General features: G+C 50.3%; 2 protein-coding genes across 2 annotated transcripts in view; both read right to left on the bottom strand.

Annotated features, from left to right (window-relative positions):
* Window positions 1-14,872, bottom strand: part of LOC101947299 (D-beta-hydroxybutyrate dehydrogenase, mitochondrial-like) — a 34,875-nt gene that overhangs the window by 3,425 nt on the left and 16,578 nt on the right. Inside the window, exons 3-4 of the mRNA XM_024111928.3 lie at window positions 6,402-6,543; window positions 1,195-1,347 (exon numbers count right to left, since the gene is read on the bottom strand). Of these exons, the coding sequence (XP_023967696.2) occupies window positions 1,195-1,347; window positions 6,402-6,543 (295 nt within the window). The remainder of the gene's footprint in view (window positions 1-1,194; window positions 1,348-6,401; window positions 6,544-14,872) is intronic.
* LOC101941394 (large ribosomal subunit protein eL33-like) lies at window positions 1,271-6,059 on the bottom strand. Its single transcript, XM_065557452.1, is given in 2 exon segments — window positions 1,271-5,062; window positions 5,065-6,059. Coding segments are annotated over 2 exon segments (330 nt in total). The 5' UTR covers window positions 5,159-6,059; the 3' UTR covers window positions 1,271-4,826.

The raw sequence follows: 14,872 nt of genomic DNA, 5'->3' as shown, positions 1-14,872 counted from the left end.
TCCATCCGTTCCATAAACTCACCAAAGAGCTGCAGATTATCCTCATTTCTGGGTAATACAGACAGGGCCGGCTCAGGAGCATTTGGGGCCCAAAGCTGGGAGCCCCAGGACCCTCTGGGTGGCCTTCTCTCCCTGCCCCCCGCCCCTATGCCAGTGCAGGGGAGGTTTCTCTGCAGGCCATTCACATAGCAGTCTGTGTCCGGAACTGGCGGGTGAGCGTGTAGGGAGTGATGGGAGAGGGATGGAGCTCTCCTGTTAAACAGGAGGGGAGGGAGCTGTGATTGTGGCCCTGCTGCAGCTGTGAGAAAGGGGAGACGTTCTGATCCCCCAGGGACAGCTCATGCTGTCCTCACCACCGTGCTCTGCCAGCGTAAAGTGGTTTGTACTCCAGCAGGGCTGGGAGCAGGAGCAGTAACCCTCCTCTAGCATGTCATCCAGCTCCCGGGGGGGCAGGGGGCAGTGCACTGGGGAGCCTGCAGCCGCAGCTTCTGCTACGGTCGCTGAACTGACCCTGAAAATCCTCTCAGCTATTGCAGTCATAAGGAGTTTTATGGGGCCAAGCTTTGGGGCTTGAAATGTTAGAGCCACATGGAGCAGAGAGGCACACTTGGTTCCTACCCTATTGTTCACACCTTGCCTGTATGCACCCTCGTCATGACAACGGAACAGGAATAACAACATATAATCTTGGCTGGGCAGTTACTTATTATAGTGCAGCTGGGATATATTTAGCAGCACACAATATAAATGATATCTGGAAAAAACATCTCAGTGTCCCCTCTTGTGTGTCTGTCTCTCCCTTCCCAGAGCAGGAGGCTGGGCTTGCATCGGCCTATTGCTGCCTGCCTTCAGATTTCCTCATCTCTATTACCTCACTGGCGTGTTTAGCTGGGCTGGCTGTTCGGGAAGCGTCTAAAATGGCTCTGAGCATAGATATTGTTATAACCTCATTTACCGTCCTCGCTATAGCTCGGGTCCCCTCAGCGACAGAGTTACACAAGGTGACTTGCTACAGAGCTGCAAAGTGCTCATATTACAGGCCAAATCCTGCCCTCCCTCATGTCTGTACAGCCTCAGGGGCTTCGCTGTGCTTGCATAGGTGTCACTGAAGGCGGAACGTGAGATGTTTTTAGTGGCTTTTCCCTGTTGCTTTGCAAAGCTTCTGACTGCGGCCATGCCAGAGGCCATCTGTACCTTTAGCTCTGCGAACAAGGGGCAGGAAAGCCTTGGTCACTCTGACAGTTCCCCACAAGTTGACATCGGCCACCTCCTTGTACTTGTCTATGCTTGTGAATTCCACCTCTCCGAAGGCTGATACTCCAGCGTTATTCACCAAGCCCCAGAGCCCTGCCAATAAACAAGAGAGTTAAAGGGTTTAAGTGGGGGGGTCCCTCAGGGAGAAACAGCTCTTCTGGGATTTTATCTTCTCTCAGGGTAAAACAATCCACTGGCAAAAACAGGACATTTTCATCTAGGACAGTGAAATACACCAACAAAGAGAGGAACCACAGTGGCCTAAGGTAACATGGGAGTAACAGAAGTAGGAATGTAAATATTGTTTTAAAAGTTAATCGTTTAAATGATTAAAAATATTTTGTTTAAATGGTTAACTAATTAAAGGGCCGGCCAGCCGGCATGGCTGAGGCTGCTCCAGACTGCGCGGGGGTTAACAGTTACGGCGGGTTAACTAGTAAGACTAATGCTTATCAGTTAACTGGTTAACATTTTACATTCCCAAACAGGTGAGACAGAAGAGCATCAAGGCATTGGCTCAAAGCACCAGAGAAGTTAGCGAGGGGCCAGCACCTGAACCTCAAACAGGAGGACTGTTGCTTGCTGTCAGGTCGTTGGTTCTCCTGAGGCTGGGACAGACAGACATGCAGGATGGGGCGGTATCTGTCCCACTAACCATGGTCCACTCTGGCTGGTGTTTGGCTGAAGAGCACAAACAAGAGAAGAAAGCTCCCCTGGAGTAGCTGCCTCTCCAGCAGTGGTACAGTGTCCTCCTCAAGCCAAAGAAGATGAAGGATAACACTTGATTTGGGGAGCCTAAGCTGGGGTCTGATTTCCAGAGGGGCTCAGCACCCATGGGTCCCACTGACTTCTGGGGGAATGAGGGTGCTAAACGGGCTCAAGATGGGCACCCGAAACATCAGAGGCCACTTTTGAAAGTCCTGATTTCACCATGGCACCTCTGCAGGATTCTACCATCCAAGTTCTTTCTCTTGTGTTTGCAGAGGGCAGCAACTCATAACCAGCCCACAATTTGGCTACTTTCAATCCTTACTACAGCAGAACCTCGTTAGTTTGCACTAAAGACAGGCGTCTCCAGCAGTGTCTGCAGGACTGAGCCCTTAGATTTTACGTTCTTCGGAGTAAGGACTCTGTCTTTCTTTGAAAGTCCTGTTTATATCCATATGGCGCTAGGCAATCAATAACCAATGATAATGACAGAGCAAACAGTAGGAAAACAAGGATCAGACATTGCAAAAATCTGACCAGTTATTTAATCATCTATTTATTATTTCTGTTGTGGTATGGCCCACTCATAGTCAGGGTCCCCATTATACTTATCTGCTCACCTGTCCTACCACATCACGAACAGGCCCCTCTGCCCAGCCAACCGTAGCAGACTCCAATGCCCCTTGCCTCTTTGAGCACCTTCTCCCATGCTGCTCCTTATACCTAGAATGCTCTCTCCAATTCAGTTCATTCACCCTCTTTCAAATCACTTCTCAAGTCCCATTTCTACGGTGATGGCCTCAGCTAGCTAGATACGGGTAACAGGTAGGCAGGCGGCCTGTTGGAAGAGCCACTGAAACCTTGTGTTCATTTATTCTGGTGTCTGTGTACATATGATTATTTTAAATTGAAGACTGTAAATTATACATATAGCTAAATACAGGCAACGCTGTGTCCCTATTTCTGCTACACACGCTGCTCCCATCCCCCAGACACACTCTCCCTGTGTTACACACCCACCTGTTAAACGCTGTTCTTATTGTAGACTGTAAATTCCTTGGGGCAGAGACTATCTTTATAATTATATGTTTGACCAGCACCCAGCAAACTGAGGCACCGATCCTGATGATGGTCTGTGTGGCGACACCACGCACAGATAATAAATAATGATAAGAATACTACGGTACTAGGACACAGAGTCCCTGATTAATCCCTGGTGTAATTTCACTGAAGTCAGAGAGTTCGGCAGAGACTTGTATTGAATGCCTTTGTCAGTGACCTCCCCAAGGCCAGAGAGGGAACGGGGCTTACAGCAGAGCTTTGGCACCTGGCTCCCTGCCATGGCCTGGAACAGGTCTCTCTGTAACCAGAGCTTGTAGAATACATTTAGTACATTTAGGACCACTTATTAAAAAGCTAATTAAAGCAGTTAATCCTTTATGAGATTCCATCATTAGTCAATCATATCACTGTAGTCTGTAACAGAACTCTGATAGTCATCTGGCACATATAATGCATGCAGCACAACCACATGTTTAAAGAGCATTATCATTATTATTTGTTTAGTGTCAACACTGGTGGGTGCGGCCCAAGACCAAAGAGAAAGAGAGACACTTCCCACCCCAAAGAGTTTAGCATCTCAGAGCCCAGACACTCCGTCTGGAATGCTGTGCTTTTTGTGTGTTTTGCAACAAATTCTACCCCCGAGGCCATTCTGCACCAAAAAATTTAAAATTCTGCACACATTTTAAAATTCTGCAAATTTTATTTGTCAAATAAGTATGGAGGCTCCAGCATGGCACTGGAGAGCACAGGCCAGTGTCTGCACAGAGGTGGGAGTTCACTGTGCAGCTCCCCCCTAGGACACGGACCCAGCGGTGAGGCTGCACCCATCCCTGACAAAGCGCAAGGACCCAGCCTGCCCCAGAAACACCCCAAGGCCCTGCCCCTCACCATGGGCAGGCACGCTCAGCAAGGCAGGATCCAAGTGTGGAGGGGCTTAATGTGGGGGGATCCAGGTGTGGGTTGAGAGGGTTCTGTGTGGGGCAATCCGGGTGCAGGGGGGGGATCTGGATGCACAGGGGCTTGTTGGGGGGTTCTGGGTGTAATGGTAATGGGACTCTGCATGGGGGTCCAGGTGAAGGTGGTTGGGGCTCAGTGGCGGGGGAGGCTGGGTGTGGGAGGGATAGAGCTCGGCAGAGCGGTCTGGGTGGGAGGCTCAGTAGGGGGTTCAGATGCTGGGGAAGTGGGGCTCAGTGGGGTGGGGATCCAGGTGCACGTGGCTCATTGGGGTGGTCCAGGTGCAAGGGGAGTGGGGCTTATCAGGAGGGTGAGGCTCGGCGGGAGGGTCTGGGTATGAGGGGGTCTGGATGCACGGGTGGTGGGTGGATGGGGGAGCAGCTCCCTCTACAGGAATCCCTCCCCCTGCAGCTGAGGAGCAATGGGTGCAGGAAGCGGGGTGGGGGGCAGTTTGCAGAGCTTCCTGCAGCCAGGAAAGAAATCTGGGGGTGGGTCTGACCCAGCCCCAGATGCCGTACAGGGGAAGAGGAAGTCCTGTCTTCCCCCAGCCCAGCTGGGACTAGCAGTTGAGCCCAGCGCAAAGTCGGAGCCACCAGCCAGGTCTTCCCCAGTCCCGCCTCCTGCCCCACAGTGATTTACTTCTCTGCCAGCTGCCCTGGGCACCTAAAACATACTGCTGGGGAGGGTCGCACAACCGCTCTTGTGGCTTCCGTTTGCTTCTCCTTCAGAAAGCCATTTTTCTGCGGGGAAGCAAAGAAATCTGCAGGGGACATAAATTCTGTGCATGTGCAGTGGTGCAGAATTCCCCCAGAAGTAAAATTATGAACTGTATTTTCAGTAAAAATTTAGATTCTAGATGGACACAGCAACACACTGATTCTGTGCCCCCTGGTCTTGACAAGAAGGTTGAGTTGGAACTTAGCATGAAGCAAGCCACTGTTTCTATGGGCACGCGTTACTTTCGCCCAGCTGTCTCGCGTTGTGTTGGGCTTGCCACCAGGAATCACAGTGTGGTGTTTAGCATTGTATACATAGGCCCAACTCTTTCCCAAGCAGAATTCAGTCTTGTCCTAGGCATAACTCCGTTAATTTTCAGAAGGGCAGTGTGGTCCCTCTGGTTTCGGAGACCATGCTTATAGCCAGCAAAAATGGCCTTGGACCACAATCTCCCACACATGGTGGTGTCCTGAAGTCTTGATCCCAGCAGGCCCCCATGGCTCTGCCACAAGAAGGCAGTGAAAGGGAGCTGCCATGAGCATGCCTATGGCAGTGAGTGACTACATAAATCTCCACGAAGGAGGGACTGCCCACCTATCAGATGGAGAAGTACACAAGCGATCCTGTGCCCATCCCTGCTAGGAACCAGACTTATCGCATTGCCACTGTTTGAGAAACAACAGTGCTGTTTGCTTGCAAGCTGTCATTCTGTACAGCACAGCTCTGTGCCGCTGCTGCTGCTAATGTGCTCTGCGTGAAAAGCTTGGGGCGGTGTGAAAAGGTGTGGAGAGGAATCTGATGAGACAGGGCGGGTGTGGAATGGTTGTGCACCAAGGACAGAATTGTGCACAGAGAGAGCATACTCGGAGGAGGAGGTGGGAATTGACTTCTGGTTATTTCTTCCTTATATTTAATAGCATCATTCATGTAGGGATTAAGGACCTTGTTGGGTACTTTGAATGAAGGTTGGGACTATCTTTCTGCCACACTTTTAATCTGCCCAGCACCTTAACACCTGCCATGAGCAAGGAAAAAACTACTCCTGGCCCTACTCCACCTCTTGGATGGAGCAAAACCACAAGTGCTCCTGTGAGGATGTCTCTGGACAGAGAGCTGTGGGGGAGATGCTCAATACCCTGACATGTGATGTGTTTATCATCAGTCCTAGTCTGAGGCTGCTGGCTGGTTTACTCCCGTGTGGGCAGCCAGGCAGGCTCTATGAATACAGTCGAGCAGGCACAGTGGGACCCACCATGGCCAAGAACCCTCACAAACTCCCCGAAGCAGGCTCAGATACAGAGGGGAGAGATGGAGAGGTACAGTGAGGTCCTATTTCGAGCTCCATTCCCTACGGCCAGCCTGGTTACCTGCAGTGCTGCTGAGCAGGAACTTTCTTCAAATCCAGCAGAAGCCAGGCCGTTCGTAGTAAGAAGTGGCTGCTGCTCGCCAGCACTTATCTGTGCTGCTGTCATGCAACAGTCCAGCTCCCCTCTGCACCTTCCAGAATATGATGACAAAAAAACAAAGCCAGGAAATGCCTCCCACACAACACTCAGATCCATTACTATGCCACTCAGATAACCTTAACTCTGCCCCTAGGGGGGTAACTCCTCCTTAGCAAGGGTTCACGTAAGTGAATTAAAAAGGCAACTGGCCTGAGAGCACAGGCTCCCCCAGCCTGTAACGTTATCCGCACTACCTACCTTTCTCCGGCTCCTTCAGATTGTTCTTCACAAACTCCACAGCCTGAGCCACTTCCTCGTCACTGCACACATTTAGCTGCAGCACTTTCATGCGATCCGATTTAATGCTTTCCAGCTCCTTGGCACCATCTCCATTCTCACCCTGCCCAAGAGAGAAAGAAGAGCGATGCCCTGCTCAGAGAGGACGGCAGTAATCCAGCCCCGGGCCAAGGACACAGACTTGGGCTGTTGGAAATGTGCATGCAGAGATGGCCCCCAGACAGCCCATGCAATCACACAATGCGAGTCCAACCTTTGGGAATTTACCGCTCATTTCTGTCTCAATTTCCCCACCCAGCAAATAGTGCGACTGACTCTGGTTCTCCCTGCCTCACAGGTGGATGCATTGATTATTGTTTGCCCCGCAGTCGGAGGGAGTAGAGAGCGATGTAAGTGCTGACCGGTGTCAGTGCTCTGTGGGTAAGAGAGCCAACATTTTCAAAAGGATCGCACAAGTCCAGATTTTCTGGGCTTGAGAGTAAATGGCTTTTCAGGCAGCTCCTCTGAATAGCTCACTCTACAAATGCCTACCCATTCTACTTAAATGTATTCTTTCATTCTCTTTCAGAAGCAAATGCAAGACTACAATGCCAAAGGCAATTCCTCGCTGGCTGAGTCTGAGAGCGAACAGTCTAGTGCTATAAAAAAGGAAAGGTATAAAACATTGACAAGTGAACCTTCTGTATAACAATTTGCATTTATTACAAAAGAGATCAGGAGGTGTAGTAATGAAAGTGTCAAAAAAATGCAGCCATCTCTGGGGGGAGAGTGGCAGCCAGTCAGACACCTGGTTCACAGCAAGATGGGAAGAGGAAACGCTGGGTAAGGACATCAGAACAAATGCTTACTCCACCCTGAATAATGAGAAAAGAGAGGTCAACTCCACTTTTCTTTATGACCAGTGTCTTGTGAATTTTACTTTCAGGGTCTCATGCAATAGCACAAAGTTGCAATATTTAGTTTGCAAACACTGACGTGAAATTTGAAGGAAAATATTTTCCCAGGAATTTTAAATAGAATAATGGAAACAATTCTACATGTGCTTAGTTTTGTTGGGGTTATTTTTGGTTTTGTTGCTGTGTGTATTTTGTATTTGTTGCTGTGTGTATTTTTTTTAACAAAACTTATATTTGAGACCAAATTCCAAATTGTACCTGGTCATTGCCAGGCAAAGCAGGCAGGATTTGGGACTTGGCTTTAAGGTCTTGTTGGGGGTGGGGGAAGAATGAAAAACAAAACAAAAAACAAACATCTCTACAAGGGGGGATTCAATTTACCTGAGCTCAGCCACGGGGTTCCAGAGAATCCAGGCGTCTTAGAGCGGATATCTAGGTCACCATTTCCTTCCCTCCTTCTTATCATCAACTTTATCAGGGAGGAGACATTTGCATTTTCATTAACTGCTATTAGTCAGCACTTCTGATTTCTCCTGTATTTGCATACAGCTTCCAATTATTGCAGGCAAACAAGACAAGGCAAGTATAGTCCCACATCGTGTTACAGTAGGTGGGGAGCTTGCTGTTTTACCCCACAGGTACCTGCTCGACTGCCTTTGCAGGAAAGCTGAAGTAAATATTGCATCTTTACTTAGTTGCTTTTACTGGTGTTGCAGACTACCTGTCTCCTGCGAGGTGTACAGTTCAAAAGTGCCTTCCTCCGACAACCTCTTCAGCAAAGCAAAAGGGTCATTTGATTAGTCAGAATGTCAATCATGCTGATTTAGATGGGGTAACTCCATTAACTTCAATGTGGAGTTACTCCAGTGTTACACCAGTGTAACTGAATTCAGGATCTGGCCCCACAACATTTCCTTTTAAAACTTAAATGTTTCCAGGCATCCCAGAAACACAGGATGAAGCAGTGGAACTTCCCGGGTGACTGGACGCAAGACATGATAGCACTTCTCAGACCTTTCTATGTACATGAAAGGAAACCTCCCAAAGTGTGATGTTGGCATTTTGGTCGGCATCGTGTCAGCATCACAATGTTCTGCTCCCTTTAAAGCAAACCTCTTTGCTGCTGCTCACTGTATCTTGGGAAAACGCTGTTAAAACTTAGCTTTGGATCATACAAAGAGCCTTTCAGCTGCTTCACAGTGAACGAAATGAAGCCAATCCCGCTCACGAACAGAGACTTACTGTATCTGTGCTCAAGCACTTCTTGTCATCTCAGAGTGCTAAGAACCAGGGCTCCCTAAGTAAGTTTGCTCCCCCCTCAGCCCTTCCTAAAATAAAAAAGAAACACATTTCTAATACTTCTGCCAAACAGCCATTGCTCAATGACTTGGAAAAACAGTGTCGCTCATTAGTATTTCCCACCTAAAATGAGAATTTTCTTCTTCGGCCAACAAGGACCATCTGTAGTTACTGCCCTAAACTCCTGCCCCTCCATGGTCCACCTCTTCCTTCCCCCTCTGGGGCGATGTGAACTCTGGGAGGGCTGCGAGAGTGCTCAGGCCAGTGAAGCTTCGCAGGACGGTTGGGGTGTCTCACTGTATCCCCCCCAAGGGTTCTGCTCTGTGCCTCCTGCTCCCAGTGTCTCCTGCAGGGTCTGCCTGAGTTGTTTCCTGGATGGTTTTGGGGGGGCTGTGTCACTGACCCTTGCTGCTCTTGGGTCTCTGGGAGGGGGGAGAGGTCGTCCAAGAGAATGCACATTGGGTACAAAACAGGGAGAGACCTGGTGTTCCCAGTGTGCCATCTGCCTCCTTTTCTCCCCGGTGCCCAGGAGGAACCAACTTCCGTGGATGGAAGGCACTAGCGTTCGAGGATCCCAGAGCTCTTCTTCGGGTCTGGGGAAATGTTTAGTCACTATGTGGTGCTATATGAAGCATACTGCACCCCATCTTTACTGAGTGACAGAGGCAGGCTACACTTTTTTTTTGTACAATAAGGCTGTTGTGACTAGCATGTATTTTGCCTCTGTCTGTGTGACTAACACAACATGGTGTCAGAAGATAAACAACAGAAACTGCAGAATTTTGTCAAAATGTGAAAGGTCCATGCACCAGAGAGCTTCAGCTTCAACAGACCATCCGACTGGCCCAACTGGATGGAGCACTTTACATGTTTTTGCATTGCAACTAAACTCCACAATGAGACGGGGGAGGGGAAAGATAGTTCTCTCATCTGTACCATGGGCAGGGAAGCTGAATGTATCTTTCAATCCTTGGCCTTTGGAGAGGAGAGCCACAAGAACAATTACTCTGGGGGGCTGGCTAAGTTTGACGAGCATTTTATACCTCAGCCTAATGTGGTTTATGAGCGAGTGTTTTTCTACCATCATGTCCAAACACTGGGGAGGCTGTGGAATCTTTTATAGGAGGCTTGTATGACATGGGAGAAGACTATGATTTTGAGGATAAAAAGGAAGAGCAGACTAGAGACAGTAGTGCCATGCATTTTAGCAACAGACTATCAGAGAAACTGCAAATGAAGCGAGATTTCTAGATAATACTAGTCTAGATTAGGGTTACCATATCTCAGAAATAAAAAAAGAGGACCCTCCACGGACCCTGGCCCCGCCCATTTCCCCACCCTAGCCCCGCCCCAACTCCGCCCCTTCCCCACCCTAACTCCGCCCCCTCCTCCCTCCCACTCCCAGCCAGGGGGAAAGGGCTGCCCCAGTGCTACCAGCTTCATGGTTTCCCGGACAGCCCCCAGACCCTGCACCCCCAGCCGGCGCTTCCCCATCACAGCTGGAGCCCGGGAGGGGAAGCGCCCAGCCGGAGGCGCAGGGTCTGGAGGCTGCCCAGCAAACCGTGAAGCCGGTAGTGCTCGGGCTTTGGGCAGCCCCTCTGCCTCCGGACCCTGCGCCCCCAGCCGGGCACTTCCCCTCCGGGGCTCCGGCGGCTCCGCGTAACTTACACTGTATAAGTTACACAGAGCCGAAGAGGAGCAGAGCCCCCGTGGCTGGAGGCTCTGCTCCTCTTAGGCTCTGTTTAAGAGCCAGGCTGCCCCAGCGCTACCGGCTTTGGGCAGCCCCCGTGCCTCCGGACCCTGCGCCGCCGGAGCCCGGGAGGGGAAGTGCCCGGCTGGGGGCGCAGGGTCCGGAGGCAAGGGGGCTGCCCGAAGCCGGTAGCTCTCGGGCAGCCCGGCTCTTAAACAGAGCCTCCAGCGGCTGCGGCTCTGTGTAACTGACACTGTGTCCGTTACACAGAGCCCCGGTGGCTGGAGGCTCTGCTCCTCTTTGGCTCTGTGTAACTGACACTGTGTCAGTTACACAGAGCCCCGGCGGCTGGAGGCTCCAGCCGCCGCGGCTCTGCTCCTCCCTGACTCTTCGGCTCTGTTTAAGAGCCGGTCTGCCTGAGCGCTACCGGATTCGGGCAGCCCCCTGCCTCCAGACCCTGCACCCCCAGCCGGGCACTTCCCCTCCCGGGCTCCGGCGGCGCAGGGTCTGGAGGCATGGGGGCTGCCTGAAGCCGGTAGCGCTCGGCTCTTAAACAGAGCCGAAGAGTCGGGGAGGAGCAGAGCCGCCATTTTCCCGGACATGTTCGGCTTTTTGGCAATTCCCCCCGGACGGGGGTTTGACTGCCGAAAAGCCGGACATGTCCGGGAAAAAGAGGACGTATGGTAACCCTAGTCTAGATAATACTTTGTCCTGCCATGAGTGCAGGGGACTGGAAGACCTCTCGAGGTCCCTTCCAGTCCTATGATTCTATGTAACCCTTCACACAGCAACAGAAATGACAAGACAATCGGAGAGGATTAAAAATCAAAATAGAGACCAGAGGCTGCCAGAAAGAGACTAGAGGAAAGGATTTACAGAGTGACAACAGGAGATTAGCACAGCTGTAAAAAGCAATTGTAATAAATCCTCAAAGGCAATGTCTGAGGCTTACCCCACATAGCTTTTGAGGATTTATTACAATAGCTGCATATGATGTGGGAAAAGTTACAATCCAAGAGGTGATTGTCCAGCCAAAGGAGCCAAATCCTGTAAGTGCACAAAAACTGGACATTTTGCCACTGTCTGCCCATGAAGGAGTTGACTCACAACTAGCACCTTCTTGTGGCTAGGCGTGGCATAGCAACTCTCTCCGCATCATGTACTTTCTGCTGATGGTCATTCCAGTGCTGTGATCGTCTGCCTCTTTCTGTGAGTTGGACCTTTGGCCAGGTCACTTTAAAGTCTCTCCTCTTCTGGGTAGTTAACGAACAAAAACGAGGGGAATTAACACAGCGGTTCATCCCCAAAGCTGGGTCAAGGCTCTCTTCCTTCAGAGAACACTCATCGGTCTAAGGCCCTAACCTGCATTTGCAGGTAATAGAAGGCAGTGGTTCCCTCTCAAGGTGAGTCAGCATCTGGCCCTCCCTCCCTCCCCTCAGGAAGGGGCCGTCGGCTGGGGAGCTCTGCCTCCCGTCTGCCCTCTCTCCAGCAACTGGACTGAAGGTCTGCTCTCCTTCCTGGTCTGCCATCAACTGAGCTGGGGCTCTCCCTCTTCCAACCTGCCATTTCCACACCTGCTATGGGGCAGCACCACCTGAGCCCACACTAGCTCATTAACCCCCTGTTGTCCAGTGTGGGGTCTGCATACCCCATCACCCAGCTGCACACAGGCAGTACAGGAAGTGAGCACTGAGAGTCAAGAGACCTTTTTTCTGGGCTCAGTCACAGGTAATGACACAAAGCCAGCCTGGAGGTGAAACTGAATATCTGAGACAAGACTTAATTTTAAAATAGATTCAGGTGTGGATGCAACAGTCATACCAGAAGGGCCTTCTAATCACCTTCGACCTCTCCTAGAGCTGAAACCAGCAGATACTGTCCTAAATAAGCCCCCAGGTACTTTGGCAGAACTGGACAGTTTTCCACAGAAACAACCCACAAAGACAAAAGCTTTAATGTTACCGTGGATGTGATCAGAGGCTGACAGTCTCCTGTCTCAGTGTGGTTGCCATGATGGGTGGAGTGAGAAAGATGGAAGAAGGAGATAGACTATTTGATGTACTGGATTTTTAAAAGGGGTTGCAGTAGAAAGGCTGCTGAACCACACAGCGTACATATGCCCCACAGAATTCCTGTGTTAAAGGGAATGGAAAAGAGTGACATAATCGAGAAAAGATCTGAGCCAACTGCATGATCTGCACCGATGGTACCTGTTATAGGGAAAAATACGAACCTGTATGGATCTTAAAAGACTTATTGAATCAGTAGCAAGAGAAAACTATATCCTTCCAGCACTCGGAGACTTCCTTCTTGACATGGCAGGAGCTACTGTATTCTCCAAACTTGATGCCTCAAGTGGTTTCTAAGAGAGTGCTACACTGACTACATTCATTACGCAACTTGGGAGATTGTGCTTTCAAAGATTACGTTTCGGGATTACCAGAATTTCTGACATTTTCCAAAGAAAGATGGGAGAGCGGCTAAAGAACATAAATGGGGCTGTCATTTTTATGGACAAAATTTTAGTATATGGGTCATCAGTGGAAAACAAGACAAAAACCTCAATAAAGGTCTGAGCTTAATCAGTGAACCTGGACTCAAGCTAACTAAAGAAAAGTGTGTTTTCCACCTACACCAAAATGAATTTTGGGGGCAGATAATAAACAAAGATGGAATTAGTCTTGGCTCTGAGAAAGTAAAAGCAATTAGAGAAATTGAATGCATTTGTTCCAAAACTGAGATGCTTAACGGGGATGGTAAATTGTTTTGGCTAATACCTGCAAGACCTTTCTACAGTGATAAAATCCTTGAATGAACTATTAAGGTGCAATACATCCCATTTATGGGGGCCAAATCAGGAAATTGCCTGCAAAAGGGTAAAATAAATTATCTCAACTGTTCCAGTTTCAATGTTCTACAATGCAAACACACACACAGTGGTCACAGCCAATGCCAGTAGCTATGTCCTTGGTTGTGTACTGTTGCAGGTAATATGGATCTGAGTTGAAGCCAGCTGGATTCTGCTCTTGTACACTTACAGAAGCAGAAAAACGATATGCACTGATTGAAAAGGAGTGCCTTGGCACGTGTATGAGCATGTGAGAACTCCTACAGATATCTGCGTGGCTTACGTCCCTTTAAACTGATAACTGCCCATAAACCTCTTGTAACCCTTATCAACGGAAAAGACCTGTATCAAGCATCAAAAGACATTGGCATCTCATTGAACAGGCTCATGCAATTTAACCCTATCGCTGAATATACTCCTGGTAAAAAACTGGTAACAGCAGACACATTGTCACGGAGCCCCGCGATGCACTCCAACACCTGTGGGCCAGAAGAAGATGTAACGGCTTTTGTAGGTGCTGTGGGAACTTACAGACAAGTGTCAGGCAGGAAACTATACCCGCTACAAAGAGCAACGTATAGTGGCTGTACAGTTAAAGAACCAGTAGGATTCGGGGATGAGTAATACACAGACACGTACTGAAATTCAAAAAGTTAGTTTGGGATAAAAAACAGTTTTAGAGTTTTAAAGTAGTTAAAATACAGAAAAGACCAAAGGGGGGAGATGTGATGGGAAGCTTAAACTGCCTTACAACGTGTAGTCACTCGGCGGCACTGTGTGAAGCGTCCAGCCGCACATCTTGGCCATGTTGGAGGCAGGCTACACTTTGTGTACAGTAAAGTTTAGTGTTGTGGCTGTGCCCGTTGTGCTGCTATTCCTGTGTGACTAGCCTGGTACAGCCATGTTCCCCGCCCGTGGGAAGCTGACCCTCCCTCCTTGCTGCAGCTGCTCACCACAGGCTCCTTTCACTGGACTTGACTTTGCTCCGCCCTGCCTACTTGTGTCAACACAGCACTTCACACAGCACCCTGGCCACCTCCTCTGCTCGGGGCTGTTGGGACCCAGCAGCAAAGAAAACGTTCCCCTCCAGCAGGCAAGTCTCTTGCTTCTTTCCTTCAGTTCTCTCCTCTCTCCGGGGATGGGAAAGTGCCCATTCAGTCCTGACATGGATCATGATGTGGGTCAGGCCAGTCACAGCAAGGCCCGTGTGGCATGGGGTCATGTCATGGGGCAGGCAGGTCTCAGCGATGGCCTTGTGGGGTCATGTCATGGGATGGGCAGGGCGCGAGGAGGCCTGTGGAGTGTCGCGGGGTGGGGATGCTCGGGGGGAGGGAGGGTTCAGCATCGTGAGGTGGGAAGGACACAGGGAGGTCCTTGTAGCATGATGTCATAATATGGGGCAGAAGGAGGCCTGTGAAGCAGTGTCACTGGGAAGTGTGGGCGGATCGCGGGGAGACGAGACCCATGGAGCATCACCAGGCAGGGCAGGTGGGTCACCAGGGGGCTCATGGAGTGCGGTGTCACAGGGCGGGACGGGGGTGTCACCAGGGGGCCCGTGGAGTGCGGTGTCACAGGGGGTGGGGGTGTCACCAGGGAGCCCATGGAGTGCGGTGTCACAGGGCGGGACGGGAGGCGGGGGTGTCACCAGGGGGCCTGTGGAGTGCGGTGTCACAGGGGGTGGGGGTGTCACCAGGGGGCC

The sequence above is a fragment of the Chrysemys picta genome, chromosome 9 (genome assembly GCF_011386835.1).
Source record: "Chrysemys picta bellii isolate R12L10 chromosome 9, ASM1138683v2, whole genome shotgun sequence".
Classification (NCBI taxonomy): Eukaryota; Metazoa; Chordata; order Testudines; family Emydidae; genus Chrysemys; species Chrysemys picta.
This window is presented reverse-complemented; position numbering and strand designations above follow the sequence as displayed.